The 19,174-nt window shown below is 45.4% G+C and overlaps 1 protein-coding gene across 1 annotated transcript in view; it reads right to left on the reverse strand.

The window, feature by feature from the left end:
* The window catches only part of LOC147101631 (uncharacterized), a 688,387-nt gene that overhangs the window by 127,880 nt on the left and 541,333 nt on the right, over positions 1–19,174 (reverse strand). The window contains 3 exon segments of the mRNA XM_085965351.1: positions 1,195–1,248; positions 3,250–3,303; positions 8,663–8,716. Of these exon segments, the coding sequence (XP_085821477.1) occupies positions 1,195–1,248; positions 3,250–3,303; positions 8,663–8,716 (162 nt within the window).

A 19,174-nucleotide genomic window follows, 5' to 3' on the forward strand; every position in this document is an offset into this window, starting at 1 on the left:
TATATTGGCCTTGGAAAGGGTATAATGTAGATTCACCAGAATTATACAAGGGCGGAAAAGGTTAAATTATGACGTCAGGTTGGATAAACTTGGCTAGTATTCCTTTGAGTTTAGAAAGTTGAGGATGATCTAATCAAGGTGTTTTAAATGATAAAGGGACTCGATCGGGTAGATACAAGTAAACTATTTTCACTGCTGGGAGAATCCAGAACAAGAGGGCATATTCTTAGCCAGGCCATTCAGGAGTGAAATTAGGAATCAGTTTATCACGAAGTCTGGAATTTGTTCTCCAAAAGGCTGTGGATGCTGAGTAAACTGAAATTTTCAAGACTGTGATCAATAGATTTTTAATTAGGCAAGGGTATCAAGCGATATGGAACAAAAGGCGGGTAAATTGAGTTGAGGTACAGATGAGCCATGATCTCATTGAACGGCGGAACAGGCTCGAGGGGCTGAATGGCCTCCTCCTGCTCCTACGCCATTCCAAATCAGCAAATTTAACTCACCGAGCCTTTGAAGAGTGCAGAGCGAAAAGTAGCGTGAAAAGCTTTTAAGCGGTGTTTGTATACACACGCGAGGACTTGCAGCACTGACTGCAATCGCCGTGAATAAATGTGTTAAAAAGCATATAGTTAAAAGTATGTTTGATAAATAGTTGTGCAAAAGCTTCCGCTGCTGCAGCTTTCACATCTGGTGCAGCGTAAACTTTGCCGGCGGCCAGTATGCAGGCGGGGGAAACAGAAAGTTTGGAGCTGGCAAATTCTGCCTGGATGAAAACGCCTTCAAAAGAAAACCCATTTAAGATGACAGATTTTCAAAATATTGCTGACAGGATATTCCTACTGAAGAAGGAGGCACTCTCTATATTTCTCTAATTTTGCTTTATAACATTCAGAATTGGACCGTTGCAGAAAGTCAACTTCATGGATGTTATCTGATAGAAAACAGGTGCATGCTTTACTTGCTGCAAAGGAAACTCAGTGCACAGAGGGTTACTGTGAGAAAGGTTCTGCCCGCCTCCTTCCCTTTCCACTAAAGAAGTTTTACAGGAAGAATGGAGCCTGCTGTAGAAATTCTGGCTTATTCTGTCTGACTGCCCAGTTGGACGGGGTTGTAATGAGAGAGCCAGCCTTCAAAACAAAAGCCCCCATTATCCATAGAAAATCAGTTAGGAATGATTAGAAAGTCATATACCTTCTCTCCTAGTTCACCTGGGAGCCCAGGCTCACCAATAGGGCCAGGAATCCCCTGAAAAAAAAATTGAAAAAAAATAGAAACAGCCGTCAGTAAAAAATCTCCAATATTATGACATTAATGTAAATGGAATCTGTGGCAACCGGACCCAGTTTGATGTCCAGAAGAGCAATTGAGAGGAAGACTGATGTAGAAAGAGACTGCCATAATCTGAAGCCAAGGTTGAAACTGATCTGTGCAACGCATCAAAAACAGAGTGTCTCCTCCTCTGCTCGCTACGATCAGAATGCAGAGGAGTGCCTTGTGCGCACCAACTCTTCAATCGCATTTCTACTGAGAATCTTAGCAGGAGACTTGTTCATTATTCAGTGGAACAGGGATTGTTGGCGTGTTTTGGGAATAAGAGTTTGTAGAGATTATGGGGCAGACTTTCAAACGCCGGTTGTCAGTTTCCCACGTGAATAATAGTTGAAAGTCTGGCGGGGGGGGGGCGGCCTTGTGCACCCATTTGCACCCCTAATTCAACTTTCATGCAGGCCTATAAATGGGCACCTAGCAATCCCGCCAAACAAAGGCGTGAGGCTGTTTAGATGTGCACTTCGGGGTCCTATGCGTGTTGTCAGCCGTGGCTCAGTTGGTAACACTCTTGCAGCTGATGTCGTGGGTTCAAGTCCCGTTCTGGGGACATTAGCACATAATCCAGGCTGACACTCCCAGTGCAGTGCTGAGGGAGTGCTGCACTGTCGGAGGTGCCGTCTTTTGGATGAGACGTTAAACCGAGGCCCTGTCTGCTCTCTCAGGTGGAGGTAAAAGATCCCACGGCCACTATTTCGAAGAAGAGCAGGGGAGTTCTCCCCGATATCCTGGGCCAATATTTATCCCTCAATCAATATCGCTAAAACAGATGATCTGGCCATTATCACATTGCGGTTTGTGGGAGCTTGCTGTGTGCAAATTGGCTGCTGCGGTTCCTACATTACAACAGTGACTGCACTTCAAAAAGTTCTTCATTGGCTGTAAAATGCTTTGGGACGTCCTGAGGTCATTAAAGGCACTACAGAAATGCAAGTTCCTCCTTGTTTCTCTTTGTTGTAGGACCCCGATTACAACTTTCAAGGAGAAATGCGGCACACGCCAGTCGCAGTTTCTCCAGGCATTGAGAGGCCGAACTGGCGGTCTGTAAAGGGACTGCTGGAGGACTGTCCCAAAAGGTAAGCTGTTTTTTTGGTTAAAGATTTTTTTTGTGGGGCCGGAAGGAGGAGTGCTGGTCCTGGCCTCACACAAATACACTGGCCCGACTGGTTTTCGCCCCGCCCCGCTCTGGGCTTGTGCTTGCCCTCCCAACAGGCCTCACCCACTGGCCGGCTGCGTGCAGTACGCCGGCTGATTTTTCTTCCCGAGCTGCAGCGGGGCGTCCATTTGGCGTTGGCGGCTTGCTGAGAAAACGTTAACGAGGCCTGAACCTGAAAGTGGTTGCAGCCTCTGGACTGTCCCGTTGGGCAGGCGCCACGAGTACCCCCCACTGTGCCCTCTTGATGCCCAATCCCAAAAGTCACCCCCTGCCCCCCCACCACTATGTGGCACAGTTTTTCAGACACTGTCCTTTCGGGTCTGGGACCTGGGTTGAAATCTAGTGCAGAAGTGATGGGATTCTTTTTGATCTGCCAGGCAAATGTCCAAAAATCTAAAATTAAATTAGTTTGGGTAGTCTCAAGCCAGTTCCAATGGACTTCAGTCTGAAGAACAAACTGCCTGGACTATGACACTTAAGTGAGCAATCTCAGTCTTAGAAGCAAGACAATGTGGGAAACGGGAATGACACATTGACGTAGTCCTGGGTGCTAATCTGGAGGTAGGCTTATCACACATTGTTCAGGCAGTATAGAGGGAGCAAAATAATTCATCTAACTCACACTGCATCTGACCTGCAATGCATTGTCCTGATACTGGATATAAAAGCTAGAAAATATTCAATTTCCCAGCATTGCCACATACTTTAGAAAAAATGCTTTAAGAACAGTTTTTAAAAAAAGGGTAAGATTGTTTTCATTTTACCTTTAGTCCCATCTCCCCCAGCACCCCAATTATTCCCTCTGGTCCAGATGGCCCCTGAAAAAGTAAGTTAAAGCGTTAAAATATTGTTCACAATTTAAGCTTTCATCTGCTTTTGAAGAATCTCACATTAAACAGTGTTCGCTGATGATAAATGTTCAGGTACAGATTGCTGACCAGAGGGCAATAAGCAGGCATCTATTACTAAAACGAGCCCACGCAGTAGATTTTGTTTTTAATGATCACCTTTTGCGGTGTTCGTTTGTTGTAATGACCACACTGCACAGCTTGGTATATGTTGAGAGAGAACGTACTGCACTGGATGACACCACCACTGAAGTATTTCACTGTTTTTTTTTGCTCTCAGACGCTGCATCACAGATTCTTTAGTCAAGAAGGCATGAAAATGATCTTCAAACCTTCGACTGAATGCCAAGCTTGTTCACAGCTCAACTAAAGGAGGCTGTTTGGCTGTATGGCAAGAGATATGGTGAATTGGAGAAAAATGCATGATGTGATGCTGTAAGCACAGTATGCTGGCTGTGGGCGAGCACGTACAGTACTGAGACAGTAAGTTGGAAGTGTGGGGCGAGAGCTGCTTCTTCAATTCCACATCCCAGAGCTGACATGAACTGAGCTTGTTCGATTAACTTAAGGGACATCCGTTATCTTAACCAGTTCCAAGTGGGTATGAACCTCCAGAGGATAACTGCACACAGCATTGAATTGGCAATTTTATTCAGAGAGGTCGTAAGGATGGTGGAAAAATTCAAACAGGTGTAGTACCCGAAACGTCAACTCAAATTTCTCTCCACGGATGTTGCCTGACCTGCTGAGTTTTTCCAGCATTTTCTGTTGTTATTTCGGATTTCCAACATCTGCAGTATTTTGCTATCGTACTAGTGTTTGGTTCACTGCCACACCTCTTCTAGGAATGCCTACCTTGAAGTAGTAGAGGAATAAGGTTGGATTAAGACATATTGTTGGGTAGAGCACAGGTACGAATTCCCCATCCTTCCTTTTGAGCAGGACAACATCATGTACCACATCTCGATGGATAAGGCAGAATTATTGGACAGCTTCTTTGGTGAAAAATGATCACAAATTGAAGGTCAGTGCCTAAAGGTTAACTGGAGAATGGGCAATGATGTTGTATTATTTTCAGTACTGAGCAGGTCATATGAATAACTCTGGCCAGAAAGACTGATAATGATACTGCCCGTGATCTCTACTCCATTAGTTTGGCAACAACAAGAGCTTGTATTTATACAGTGCCTTTAATATTAATAGGGGGAGAAAAGTATAGATAAAAAGGATTAAACAAGTAGAGACCAAGCCATGGTGGATGAGTTAGGAGAGGGAACCAAAAGCTTGCCCGTTATCAACATCAGCAACTTATATTTAATAGTGTCTTTAACATAAAAAAAATCCCCAGGCACCTCACAGAGGTGTAAGGAAAATGAATGCCGAACCAAAGAAAAAGAAGTTAAAGAGGGCTGACCAAAAGCTTGGCCAAGGAGGCGAGTTTTGAGGAGGATTTTAAATGAGGAGTGGGAAATGAAGATGTGGAGGTATAAAGTTGCAGAAATAGGGTGGAGAAATGCCATGGAGAATTCTGAAGCTGGGGATGAAGATTTTAAATTTAACGTTTTGGGTGACAGACAGCGAGCGAGGAGTGAAGTGCAAGTGGAATTTAGTGCAGGACAGGATGTGGGCAGTTCAGTTTTAAACTAAATGGAGTTGATGGAAGTTGGAGGATGGGCAACTGACAGGAAGCAAGGATAAGGGCAAATGCTCTTCACATACATTTAGCACCTTGAGAATCACATCTGATCTGTGCTGGGGAAAGCAAGTGGTGAAGGCACTGGAAGAACTGGTGAAAGAGTGGAAATCCTTAAACAAGCTTGGCTCTATTTTCATCATCTAAGATTTCTGTGTTCTGTGAAGTCCATATTCATTCAGTAATTCAATATTGTAGCTCTTTGGCAGGCCGTAGAGAAACTCCATTTCTTTCTCGTGAACTCATACAGCCCAAAGTCATGCAACTCAATCCCAAAAACCACTTTCTACAACATAAGGGAGACAGGCCAGCTGTCAGTCTTGTGCAAGACTTGCGACCAAAGCAATACTATTGAGTTGCCAGCTCTTCAACCAGATCTCCAGGATTTATGGCTGGAGCACAAACATTCTACATTGATCCCAAATGTCTGCACATTTTCAACATAAGAACATAAGAACATAAGAAGTAGGAGCAGGAGTAGGCCATACGGCCCCTCGGGCCTGCTCCGCCATTCAATAGGATCATGGCTGGTCCGAATCTAGACTCACGTCCACTTCCCTGCCCTCTCCCCGTAACCCCTAATTCCCTTATCTGCTAGGAAACTGTCTATCTCCGTTTTAAATTTATTTAATGTTGCAGCTTCCACAGCTCTCTGGGGTAGCAAATTCCATAGATTTACTACCCTCTGAGTGAAGAAGTTTCTCCTCATCTCAGTTTTGAAAGGGCAGCCCCTTATTCTAAGATTATGCCCCCTAGTTCTAGTCTCACCCATCAGTGGAAACATCCTCACCGCATCCACCCGCTCAAGCCCCCTCACAATCTTATATGTTTCGATAAGATCGCCTCTCATTCTTCTGAACTCCAATGAGTAGAGGCCCAACCTACTCAACCTTTCCTCATATGTCAACCCCCTCATCTCCGGAATCAACCGAGTGAACCTTCTCTGAACCGCCTCGAGAGCAAGTATATCTTTTCTTAAATATGGAAACCAAAACTGCACGCAGTATTCCAGGTGTGGCCTCACCAATACCCTGTATAACAGCAGCAAGACTTCCCTGTTTTTATACTCCATCCCCCTTGCAATAAAAGCCAAGGGCCTATAAATTCGGTGACGCCCCGCCAGCACGTTTGCGCCGGAAATTTAGCGCCCGCCGCCGAGCCAGTTGTGCCTGCCCCAAATTCACTTTCAGCGCCCCAAAGCGGAAGCGGGCGCTGGTACAGGGTGTGCCCGCCCCGCTTGGGGTGCTGAAAGTGAATTTCAGCGCTGCCGGTCCCGCTGCGCCACCCGCAGGCTGCTGTACTGCAGGCCTCCCCCTTCTCTTAAGGGGGAGGTGCCTGCAACGGCCGGAGCCCCGTTGAAAGTGCCGGCAAAAGAGCCCGGCACAACGGCGAAGTGCCGGGCTCCACGGAAACCAGCCGGCAATGCCGCGGGGGGCGGGGGGGGGTGTGGAGGAGGCCGGGGAAGGAGGTGCGGGCAGGCGGCCGCCGAAAAAGCGGCCGGCCGCACCTCCGCTTTAAATAGCGCCTCTAAGGCTGCAGCACGGCCAGGTTTTCAAAACGTTGTTAGCGGCCGCCAGGGAAGAGGCGGCCGCTACTGAAGATGGGGATCGGCATGGTTTCGGGCGGTACCGGGGCGCTGCGCACACCGATGACGTCATCGGTGCCGGCGCAGCGCTACCGGCTTACGCCGATTTAAAGGCCCACCTAATTTCAGCGGCGACGCAACTTCCGGCGCAACCCACTCTTGCGCCCCTAAATGGGCGCAAACCCAAGGGAATTTCTTGGCCAAGATTCCATTGGCCTTCCTGATCACCTGCTGCACCTGCATACTAACCTTCTGTGTTTCATGCACCAGGACCCCCAGATCCCTTTGTACTGTAGCACTTTGCAGTTTCTCTCCATTTAGATAATAACTTGCTCTTTGATTTTTTCTGCCAAAGTGCATAACCTCACACTTTCCAATATTATATTCCATCTGCCAAATCTCTGCCCACTCACTTAGCCTGTCTATGTCCTTTTGCAGATTTTTTATGTCCTCCTCACTCACTGCTTTCCCTCCCATCTTTGTATCGTTGGTAAACTTGGATATGTTGCACTCGGTCCCTTCCTCCAAATTGTTAATATAGATTGTAAAGAGTTGGGGTCCCAGCACTGACCCCTGCGGAACACCACTGGTTACTGATTGCCAGCCCGAGAACGAACCATTTATCCCAACTCTTTGTTTTCTGTTAGATAGCCAATCTTCCACCCATGCCAGTATATTACCCCCAATCCCATGATTTTTTATCTTGATCAGTAATCTTTTGTGTGGAACCTTGTCAAATGCCTTTTGGAAGTCCAAATACACTACATCCACTGGTTCCCCTTTATCCACCCTGTATGTTACGTCCTCAAAGAATTCGAGCAAATTTGTCAAACATGACTTCCCCTTCATAAAACCATGCTGACTCTGTCCTATTAAATTATGTTTATCCAAATGCTCTGTTACTGTTTCCTTAATAATGGACTCCAACATTTTGCCAACCACAGATGTTAGGCTAACTGGTCTATAGTTTCCAGCTTTTTGTCTACTTCCCTTCTTAAATAAGGGTGTTACATTAGCAGTTTTCCAATCTGCCGGGACCTTTCCTGAGTCCAGGGAGTTTTGGAAAATAATCACCAATGCATCCACAATCCCTACCGCCACTTCTCTCAAGACCCTAGGATGTAGGCCATCAGGTCCGGGGGATTTATCCGCCTTAAGTCCCATTATTTTACCGAGTACCATCTCCTTAGTGATTTTAATCGTGTTTAGCTCCTCCCCCCCCATTGCCCCCTGTTTGTCCAGTGTTGGGATATTTTTAGTGTCCTCTACTGTAAAGACTGATACAAAATATTTGTTCAGCGTCTTTGCCATCTCCATGTTCCCCGGTCTCATCCTCTAAGGGACCAACGTTCACTTTAGCCACCCTTTTTCTTTTTATATAGCTGTAGAAACTCTTGCTATCTGTTTTTATATTTTTTGCTAGTTTACTTTCATAATCTATCTTCCCTTTCTTAATTAATCTTTTAGTTATTGTTTGCTGGCTTTATCAAATGGTGAAGCTTCACATATCACTTCTCCTGCACGTGACCTTTTACCCAATGCCAGCTGTCTGAAGCTTAGCCCCAAGTATGCAAATATTCAAATGCAGAGTTAACTGTCATTTGCTAAAGCGAGGTTTCTGAAGAATATTAGCAAAATACTGCGATGTTGGAAATCTGAAATAACAACAGAAAATGCTGGAAAAACTCAGCAGGTCAGGCAGCATCCGTGGAGAGAGAAACAGAGTTAACGTTTCAGGTTGAAGACCTTTCATCCTTTTTTCCAGTTCTGACGAAGGGTCATCGACCTGAAACGTTTCTCTCTCCACGGATGCTACCTGACCTGCTGAGTTTTTCCAGCGTTTTCTGTTGTTGTTTCTGAAGTATATGTTTGGCTATGGAAAAATCGGTAACCTGCTCACTGGTATTACAGTACAGTTTCTCCAGGGCATCCTGTATATATACATAAATAAACATATTATTTAAGTGTGTATATATGGGTCTTCTCTCTCCCTATCAAATATGTTTTTTCATGCAGCTGGTGTCCCATTAAGCAATTATAAAAGTACTTACTGGTTCTCCTGGGACTCCTTTTGCTCCTGGCGGACCGGAAGGTCCTGGTATACCCTGCAACAACAAAGTTCATTGTCAACAGTCCAATGTTTGGTAAACAAGTGAAAACAATGAATTAAGGAATTTAAACGTGACAATAATGTGGTGTTTGGATTTGAAATAAACGTTCCAGTTTCCTCTGCAATGTTTCCATGCCTGTTGCGGTTTGGAGAAGTCGTGGATTGTTCCATCTTTGTTACACATGATTTCTGTGGCAGCTACGGAATTTGTCAGTGGCAAATTTATAGATAATGATGAGAATCCCATTTGTACAGATCTTTGTTTCCTACGCATCACAACAGGCGATTGAGTAAATTGTAGAATTGAGAAACTTGCTAACTCGAGAGCTAATGGTTAACACATCATTAACTTGGGGGGGAAAAAAGATTAAAATGGACCAGGAACAAGGCACTTGACTTCCAGGGAGCTAGAGTAAACAACGTTTATTATTAAAACAGAGGAGGAAAAAAAATGTTTTGGCATGGCTCTTATAATATCAAGAAGCAGGCAAAAAGAACATACTACAAAGCACAGAGCCATGGGCCACGATTATTTTTTTAACTGTTAGGCTACTGGCAGGTTAAGGGAAACTACAGACTTTTAGGCTTCTGGCTTAACTCTGTGACATTGAAGCAAACATTATTAAAGTAATAAAGCTACGCAACTATACTTGCACCCTCACAATAATTTAATATTAACACTATCATTAAAAGAAACATTAAACCACAATTTTGAATAAAAATTGTAAACAATTTACTTCTGCTTTCTTTGTTTCACCCTTTTCCTCCCACTCCCTCTGAGATTTTCTCTCCCCATTTGCATTATTTTAACTTTAATTTTACTTTTTATCTTACCTAATACAACCTATTCTACCAAGCCGACTGGCTGGTCCTAATTTTTTAAAGTTTGAAGTAGTACATTTCTTCAAATTCCACTGCAGAAAAGCAGTCACTCCAGAGGTGTGTTTTTTTTTTAGCCAACTGAATGTCGAAGACATAAAGATGAATCTGGTTACATTATAGACATGGCCAGGTCAACGTCTGACGTTAAAAATGCATCAGAGTTGGAAAAGCTGTAGATAGATGAGTATACGTACAGTAGGCCACAGAAGAATCAATTTGTGTGCAGTCATTTCCTTATAGAGACTGGAGAAGCTGGGATTGTTCGCCTTAGGGCAGAGAAGATTAAGGGGAGATTTGAAGGAGGCATTTTGATAGATAGTAAGAAATTGTTTCCACTGGCAGGAGGGTTGGTAACTAGAGGACATAGATTTAAGATAATTGGCAAAAAATCTAGGGGGGATGTGAGGAGAATTCTTTTTACACAGTGAGTTGTTATGATCTGGAATGCGCTGCCTGAAAGGGTGGTGGAAGCAAATTCAATGGTGATTTTCAAAAGGAAATTGAATATATACTTGAAAAGGTGAAATTTGCAGGGCTATGGGGAAAGAACAGGGGGAGTGGGACTAATCGGATATTCTTTCAAAGAGCCGGCACAGACGCGATGGACCGAATGGCCTCATTCTGTGCTCTACGATCCTATGCTACTTGAGGACGGACTGAAATACAGGGCAGCCTGATGGTGCAATGAATTGGTGTATGGGCAAGGAGATGGATTCCCAAATAACAAATAGGACAATAGCTGTTTTCCCCCCAATTAATGACCCCCTAATGAAATAGTAACCTCAGAAATTGCATGTTTCAAAACTAGCATTCCTGCAAATTCATTAGCGGGTTCTTAATTAAAGAGAAAATATGCATACTATCATTTCTCGTTAATTAAAAGATTGTACCTCTGCATTTAGAAAGAAAAACATTTGCATTTATGTAGCATCTGATCACATCCTTAGGATATTTTGTTTTTATTATTCATTCTCGGGATGTGGGCATCGTTGGCAAAGCCGCCATTTATTGCCCATCTCTTTTTGCCCTCGATAATGTGGTAGTGGGCCATCTTGAACTGCTGCAGTCCATGTGGTGAAGGGACTCCCACAGTGCTGTTAGGAAGTGAGATCCAGCGATTTTGACCCAGTGATAATGAAGGAATGGCAATATATGTCTGAGTCAGGATGGTGTGTAACTTCTATGGGAACCTGGAGGAGATGGTGTTCCCATGCACCCGCTGCCCTTGTCCTTCCAGGTGGTGGAAATCATGGGTTTGGGAAGTGCTGCTGAAGAAGCTTTGTTGACTTGATGCAGTGCATCCTGTAGATAGTGCACACTGCAGTCATGGTGCGCCGGTAGAGAAGGGGGTGAATGTTTAAGGTGGTGGATGGGTTGCCGATGAAGCAGGGTGCTTTATCCTGGATGGTGTGTCGCTTCCTGAGTATTGTTGCAGCTGCACCCATCCAGATAAGTGGAGCATATTCCATCAGACTCCTGACTTGTGCATTATAGGTGGTGGAGAGGCTTTGGGGAGACAGGAGCTGAGCCACTCACCGCAGAATATCCAGCCTCTGACCTGGTCTAGTAGCTATGATACTTAGGTGGCTAGTCCAGTTCAGTTTCTGATCAGTGAAGACCCCCCAGGATGATGATGGGGAGGGAACACTGCGATGATAATGACACTGAGTGTCAAGGCGAGGTGGTTTAGGCTCTCTCTTACTGGAGATGGTCATTGCCTGCCACTTGTGTAGCACAAATGTTCCTTTCCACTTATTAGCCCATGCCTGGATGGTGACTGCTTTATTATCTGAGCAATTGCGAAAGCAATTCATAATCAATGTGCCAAAGCAATTCACAATCAATGAATCAATTTGGAAGTGCAGTGTCTGTTGTTATGCCAATTTGCATAAGGCCCCACAATCAGAAAATAAGATGAATGCCCAGTTGATTTGTTTTGGTTGGCGTTGGTTGAGGGAAGAATATTAACTGGATACCAAAAGGCTTCCCTGCCCTTCTTTGAATAGTACCATGGGATCTTTCGCATTCAGCTGAACAGGCAGATGGGCCTCATTTTAATGGGCCATGTGAAAAAATGGATATGGTGATCTCTCAGTTAGGATGTTGGAAGAAGGTATCATAGAAACATAGAGGATAGGAGCAGGAGTAGGCCATTCGGCCCCTCGAGCCTGCTCCGCCATTCAATGAGATCATGGCTGATCATCCAAACTGTCCCTGCTTTCTCCCCATATCCCTTGATCCCCGTATCTGGCAGAGATGATGCAGTCCTCACAGGGAGGAGGAAAAGGCCATTTAAAAGGGAAGTCAACTTATACTACAGCACCAGGCTGCATTATTACAAGTTGCCTGCTGGCCTTCATAGTTGGCAATGATGCATTCTGTAGAGGGACATAAAAACTGTGAGGAAGAGAAAACTGGTGTGCTAAAATTTGACTTTCTTGAAGAAGTAACATCTCTGGTTGATGGTGGAAAACCATATGATGTAGTGCACTTAGATTTATTAAATGCCCTCAATAAAACTCTTCATGAAAGACTTCCTACTGAAGCTGAAGGCAGTGGGAATGGAATGTAAAATGAGGAATTGACAAGGGAAGAAAGCATCAGGTACTTGTTAGGGGAAATGATGTCAAGGAAGCAACAGGTGAGGTGACCCAAGGGTGGCTTTTAGGCCCCCATTTAGATTCAGAAACCCAAAATTGGTGAAATTTTCATATGATATTGAATTATGGGGCACATGAATCAGTGGAAGCAGTCAAGGGATTAGATAAAATCAGCAAAAAGAAAATACTGCAGATGCTGGAAATCTGAAATAAAAACAGAAAATGCTGGAGATACTCAGCAGGTCAGGCAGCATCTGTGAAGAGAGAAACAGAGTTAACGTTTCAGGTACTTGCTTAAAAATCTGTTCCATTTCCTGCTTTTTTCCAGTTCTGACAAAAGGTCATCGACCTGAAACGTTAACTCTGTTTCTCTCTTCACAGATAAAATCTGCAAATGGACAAATCAGTAGCAGATAAAATTCAACGCAGACACATGCAAGCTACTACCCAATACAAAAAAAAATAGATGTCACAAGTATACTAATGGTGTAATAATGGCTAAAGTGGAAAGGAATCACGGGGTGATGGTAGATTGGCACTTAATGCGTCAAATCACTGCTTTATTGTTGCTGCTCCACAATCAGAATACTAAACGGGATTGCTAGGACAATTTAGTTTAAGTCGGCAAATGGTTAAGTTAAAACTGTACAGTGTCCTGGTCAGACCTCACCTTCAGCACTGTGTTCAATTCAGGTCACCAAGACATAAGGGAAACATTCAAGCCATGACAGTGCAGAGAAAAGACACAAGGCTGATCCCTAGTCGTAGAGTCATACAGCACAAAATGAGGCCATTCGGCTCATCGAGTCCATGCCGGCTCTCTGTAGAGCAATCCAGTCAGTCCCATTCCCCCGCTCTATCCCCATAGCCCTGCAAGTTTATTTCCCTCAAGTGTCTATCCAGTCTCCCCTTGAAAACATTGAGGCCCCGATTTTCGGCTTGTGTGGGGAATGGTCGGATTTCCCCGAATGTGGGGTTTCTGACACACATAAAAAAGTGTTAGCCAGCCCCACGCAATTTTCCCTCAATTGGCCAATTAATTCCCAGCATGTGGGAAGCCTTGCTAATTGTCTAAATCGAGTCAGAAATCCCCACGGTATGATGTCATCATTCGTGGTGCTTTCAAGGTCCATGGCAAGCACTGCATCCTCTGAAGGCTTCCAAATGAACCATACAAGATGGCAGAGGAGCCTACAGCAGCTGTGGACAGTGCCAGACCCCGAGCTGCCTTCAAATTCGACGAGGCTTCACTGCAGGCATTATTGGATGGGGTTAGGGCCCACAGGGAGGTCCTTTTCCCTAGGTCAGGGAGGAAGAGGCCTCCCACTGAGACCAATGCTGCATGGATGCAGGTGTCAGCAGATGCCAACTCGCTGGGAGTCACCAGAGGAACCTTGGCATTACATCTGTAACTCCTTCCTTTACTCCCCCACAGTACCATCCAGAGCCCCCATCCTCACTGTGGAGGAGGAAGAGGCTGTGCAGCCAGACTCCTCAGAGGAAGCTCCAACCTCTGAGGGTGCAGCGTCAGCAGAAGTAAGCGCACCCAGCACCAGCGCAGACACTCACACCTCGGGGGGACCTTCGGGACATAGAGTAGTGTTGTCACCTGGTGTTTCACAGCTGACAAGTGAGCCTCAGCAGATTCTGGAGACAGGGACAGCAGTGGAGAGTCCTCGTCGGAGGGCGCAGGGCTCTGCCAGCTCAGCTCAGCTGCGCTGTATCTCGACCCTCTGCCTCTGGGTCCATCCGCAAGAGAAGAGGTGATGGATCTCCATGCACAGATGCAGGAGTCTCTGCCAGGTTTTGTCTCCAGGGTCGCTGCGAGTGTGGAGCGAATGGAGGAGTCCATAGCGACCATGAGCAGAGCCTTTGTGGAGTCATTGGTGCATGAACGCAGCACCATGGAAAGGTTGGCAACCTCCATGGAGGAGATAACTCGCCAGCATACGGAAAACATGGTGAGTGCTCATAAGAGAATGACATCTCTTGAGGAGCGTTGGCCATCTGTTGAACAGAGAAACCAGATCTTCATGGAAGTCCTTCTGAGTAGGACTGCCAGTGCAGAAACAGGTCCCACTGGCCCCCTAAAGCGCAGCAAGGTGCTCTCAAGCCACTTCCAAGCGCTGGCCCCTTCTGGCGTGAGCAGCAGCCTGGTGCTCCTGGTAATCATCCTGTTGTTCCTGGTTCTGCTGCTGCCACCTCTGCTGTTGGAGATCCTCTAATGCCAGGAAGGGAAGGTGCCAAAGGCCTCCCATGCTTCTAGCAGATGCCTCGGTTGAGGAGGTCCTGAGTTAGGGTGGTGAGAGAGGCTTCCCAGGAGCTCACACTGAAGAAGTGTGTGAGGCTCCAACTTTCTGCAGCTGCTCCTAAGGTTTCAAATAGTTCCCCCAAGCCTTGATCAACAAGGTCCTGCAGCCTGCAAATGCTGCCTCTTTAAATCTCTTCAGCCCTCAGCGACCTGCTGCTGCAAGCAAGCAAGCCAGCTGTTTTCACGCCAGCTCTCATCGGCGGGGTTCCCCGCAGGCGGGTTTCAGGTGGGAAAAGCCCCAAAGTCGCAACGGCCCCGGAAAATTGTCCTTAACAAGGTGATCATTGGTGATTAGTGCTCCGACGAGCAGTCCCGCCAGTGGCGGGCGGGACTGAAGCGGGGCGCGTGGAAACGGCGGTCCGAAAGTCGGACGGGGCGGGGAATCAGGCGGGGGTGGTCCCGACCCGCTTTTTCCGCGATTTTCGGACCACGGCCGCATGAAAAGCCGCCCGACAGCTGCCCGAAAATCGGGGCCTGAGTCTCTCTGCCTCCACCACTTCCGTTGACAGCGAGTTCCAGGTCCCTCACCACTTGCTGTGTAAAAAAGTTTTTCCTCACATCCTAGTGCAAAGGATTGCGTTACGAGGAAAGATTAGAGAATCTAGGGATTTTCAGACTTGAAAGGAGGTGACTGAAAGGGTCGTACACTATTTATGAAATGATATTGATTAGGCTACTCTGGAGCACTGTTTCAAGATATGCCAGGATAGAAACATAGAAGATAGGAGCAGGAGTAGGCCATTCGGCCCCTCGAGCCTGCTCTGCCATTTAATGAGATCATGGCTGATCATCCAATTTCAGTGCCCTGTCCCTGCTTTCTCCCCATATTCTTTGATCCCTTTAGCCTTAAGAAATATATCTAACTCCTTCTTGAATATATTTAATGAATTGGCCTCAACTGCCTTTTGTGGTAGAGAATTCCACAGGTTCACCACTCTCTGGGTGAAGAAATTCCTCCTCATCTCAGTCCTAAATGGCTTACCCATTATCCTTAGACTGTGAGCCCTGGTTCTGGACTCCCCGACCATCAGGAACATCCTTCCTGCATCTAGTCTGTCTAGTCCTGTTAGAATTTTATAAGTTTCAATGAGATCCCCTCTCATTCTTCTAAACTCCAGCGAATATAAGCCCAATCTCTCCTCATACGTCATTCCTGCCATCCCAGGTATCAGTCTGGTGAATCTTCGCTGCACTCCCTCCATGGCAAGAACATCCTTCCTCAGATAAGGCGACCAAAACTGCACACAATACTCAAGGTGCGGTCTCACCAAGGCCCTGTACAACTGCAGCAAGACATCCTTGCTCCTGTACTCGAATCCTCTCACTACGAAAGCCAACATACCATTTGCCTTCTTAACCGCCTGCTGCACCTACATGCTTACCTTCAGCAACTGGTGCACAAGGACACCCAGGTCTCGTTGCCCTTCCCCTTCTCCCAATCTATTGCCGTTCAGGTAATAATCTGCCTTCCTGTTTTTGCCACCAAAAAGGATCCTAGAACAAGGCCTATTCTTCACGTAAAGGGTGATCAACATTTAGAATGGTCTGCCGGGTAGGGGAGGTGAACAACATTAGAGTCTTCGAAGAGACTGTCAGCTAATGTGATGGGGGAATGTGAGGTTTTCACTCTGGAAGATGAGTTAAGATCTAATGGCCAGGCTCATCAGTGTTGATCTTGTGACTGAAGCCATTTTCAATGGATTTGGTGCTGCAACGTGTTGGAATACATGCTTGGAGCTTAAATATAACATGGCAATTTTTAGGAATAAAAAAAATCCATTGGATTCAACGGGCTGGACTTTGATAATGGAGGTGTGTAGGAGACGGGACTACAACTTTTGGGGTTGTAGTCCTGCCTCCATCGAGTTGTGGCCAACCCACGTGATTTTCACTTGATTGACCTTGTTGAACCCGCCCAGCGGGCTCAGCAGGCCAATTAAGGGCCACCCGGCAACAGGTGACGTCACAGGTTGTCATTTCATCTGTCAAGAGCTTTTGACAGATGAAATATCAGCGTTTGACAGCTCTTGGAGCTGTCAAACACTGACGATCTGTACACTAAGTTAATTCCTTCCTCTCAGGCTGATTTAGAGATCTCTCCAGAACAGAAAGCAGAATGCTGCAATTTTTGACAGCTCGCGGCCATTCTGCTTTCTGTGCTGGTGAGATGAGGGACTCCCGAGACCTGAAGGAAGGAAGGCTGTAAAGGTAAGTAAAGGTAATTAAACTTCTTTAAACACTTTACACACACCGAACATACTTACCTCTGCACTCATGCACCCATCACTCACCTGAACACCGGACATTTTGAACCCTCCAAGCCCTTCAGCCCGACGGGCCGCCTCGCTAACGTGGCGTGGTTTGGAGCCATCGGGAATCTCACACTTCAGGAATAAAAATAGGGATGAGGCTAAAAACTGCCTGTTAACTACCTGTTAACAGGCAGTTAATTGGCACTAATCCCCTTCCCGCCTCGGGGAGGTGGGTCCCAGCACAGGTCGGGTATCCGCCTCCTTTGAAACTGGCATGGAGGCGGGTTGGGGGGCGGGATGGGTTCGTGCCCCCCCGATTTCGCGATTTTAACCCCCCGCATGCCTCCAGTCCTGCCTCCACGGCCCAATGAAAATCCTGCCCAACGTGTCCTTTTTTCCCCAGGGATCATTCTCACCTACCCTTCTTTTCACCATATCCCTTACTATTTTCTCTTTCTAGAGATGTATTAATTATCTTTTGAACCCATTTATACTTTCTGCTTCAAATGGGCCTCCTTGGACACTTATTCTATAATTCTTTTACTCCTCATTTTTAACATGTTCTAGTTCTAAACTTGGTTTGGGATCCATCGCATACAGGGGGAATGAAAGCCTCTTCCCTGATGGAATTGGCCAATGGGGTGAAATTCACCCCAGGTTGGGGGTGCAGGGTGAAAGGCTCCTCCTAGCAATCACTCTTGAAGGTTGCAAATAAAAGAATTTGGGACTGCACAAAACTGCTCTCAGATTTGGCATGATTTACCAATCACACTCAGAGAGGTAATTGTCGATCAAAGGGATGCAGTGGAGAAGAACCTCTTCTAAAGGTGTAGGCACTGCCTTTCTTTGTCTTAAGGAGCAATAACAACAAAAGTCATGCTGAAGAAAAGTAAAAAAAGAAAATAATTTCAAAAGAAACAAAACCATTTTCAGGTTTAAGTAGCAGGAATTCGTTGAAGCTGTGCTAGAGGCAACACCAGATTAATTCACACTGGAGATGGAGCACGCGGTGTCCGCCGGCACACTTGAGGCCTTCTGAGACTGGTGGGCGCCGCGGGGACTGGAGTGCATCATCACCCCAGGCAATGTGATTTTAATTTGACTTGCTAAGTTTCATTTCAAGTTCTAGTTAATTTACAGGTCATTTGGTTTTCTATAAAAAGAGGACCAGATTAATTCACACTGCCTTAAGCACAATCCTGATTGAAGTATAGAATTCCAGTGCACCAAACTACTTCCCGTTAACTCCCACTGTATGGAACTCCTAACCCAAGCATAACATTTAAATGTATAGCAGAAAATGCTGGAAAAACTCAGCAGGCCAGGCAACATCCGTGGAGAGAAAAATAGAGTCAATGTTTCAGGTCGAAGACCCTTCGTCAAGACTGAGGGTCTTGAAGGGTCTTCGACCTGAAACGTTGACCCTGTTTCTCTCTCCACGGATGTTGCCTGGCCTGCTGAGTTTTTCCAGCATTTTCTGTTGTTATTTCGGATTTCCAGCATCCGCAGTATTTTGCTATCATTTAAATGTATAGCCTTGATTGAAGCATAGAATTCCAGTCTACCAAACCACTTCCCATTGACTCCTACTGTATAGAATTTCTAATCCAAGTAAAACATTTAAATACAAAATGGTGATACAAGCCTAGAATTCCTATGTACCAAACCACTTCCAATTCACTCTTATTGTATATAATATCAGGTCCAAATATAACATTCCAAAGTGAAATCCTGATCCAAGCATGGAATGTTCCTGAGTTTTCCAGATTTTGGTTATCAATATCTTAGGCACAGTCAATCCACTAGTTAGTTTAAACTAGAGACAGCGGAATATTTTAGATACATCAATAACTTCTACAGAAAATATATGATTTTAATCACACTGTGATATTTTTGTTTAGACTAAGGATTAAATATATTTGAACTGAATTATTTAATGAGTTGCACTATAAAGATATGTTAATTGTATTTGAAATAGTTTATAGAAAGCCATATCTTAAAACATATTTGATGGAAAGTCTTTCAAGATTGGATGCTAGTTTTAATAGTTTAGGAACTTTTTAAATATTTATGTATTGACAGCCGAATTAAGATGTCATTCACATGGATGGAGGGCATCACAGCAGGGGTCATTCCTGCGCTCATCCAACATGTATTTACCAGCAGGATTGCTGGTATAACAATCAAGAGCAATATCTATGGCTGATTTTATTTCTGCCCCTTTGCGGAGGTGCAGAGGTCGATCATAGCACACCTATTGTCACCTGGGCTGAGATCAATTACCTCCGAACAGATCAATGATTGAACCTTGGATCTATATGGCTCAGTACCACTTCAGGTGATGTATTTCCCCACTGAATGGCTGGGGAGCCGTATAGGAGCATTTAAGCACAAACTAAAGCAGAAAT

The sequence above is a fragment of the Somniosus microcephalus genome, chromosome 23, assembly GCF_052327205.1.
Source record: "Somniosus microcephalus isolate GS21.2 chromosome 23, FLI_Smic_1.0, whole genome shotgun sequence".
NCBI lineage: Eukaryota > Metazoa > Chordata > Chondrichthyes > Squaliformes > Somniosidae > Somniosus > Somniosus microcephalus.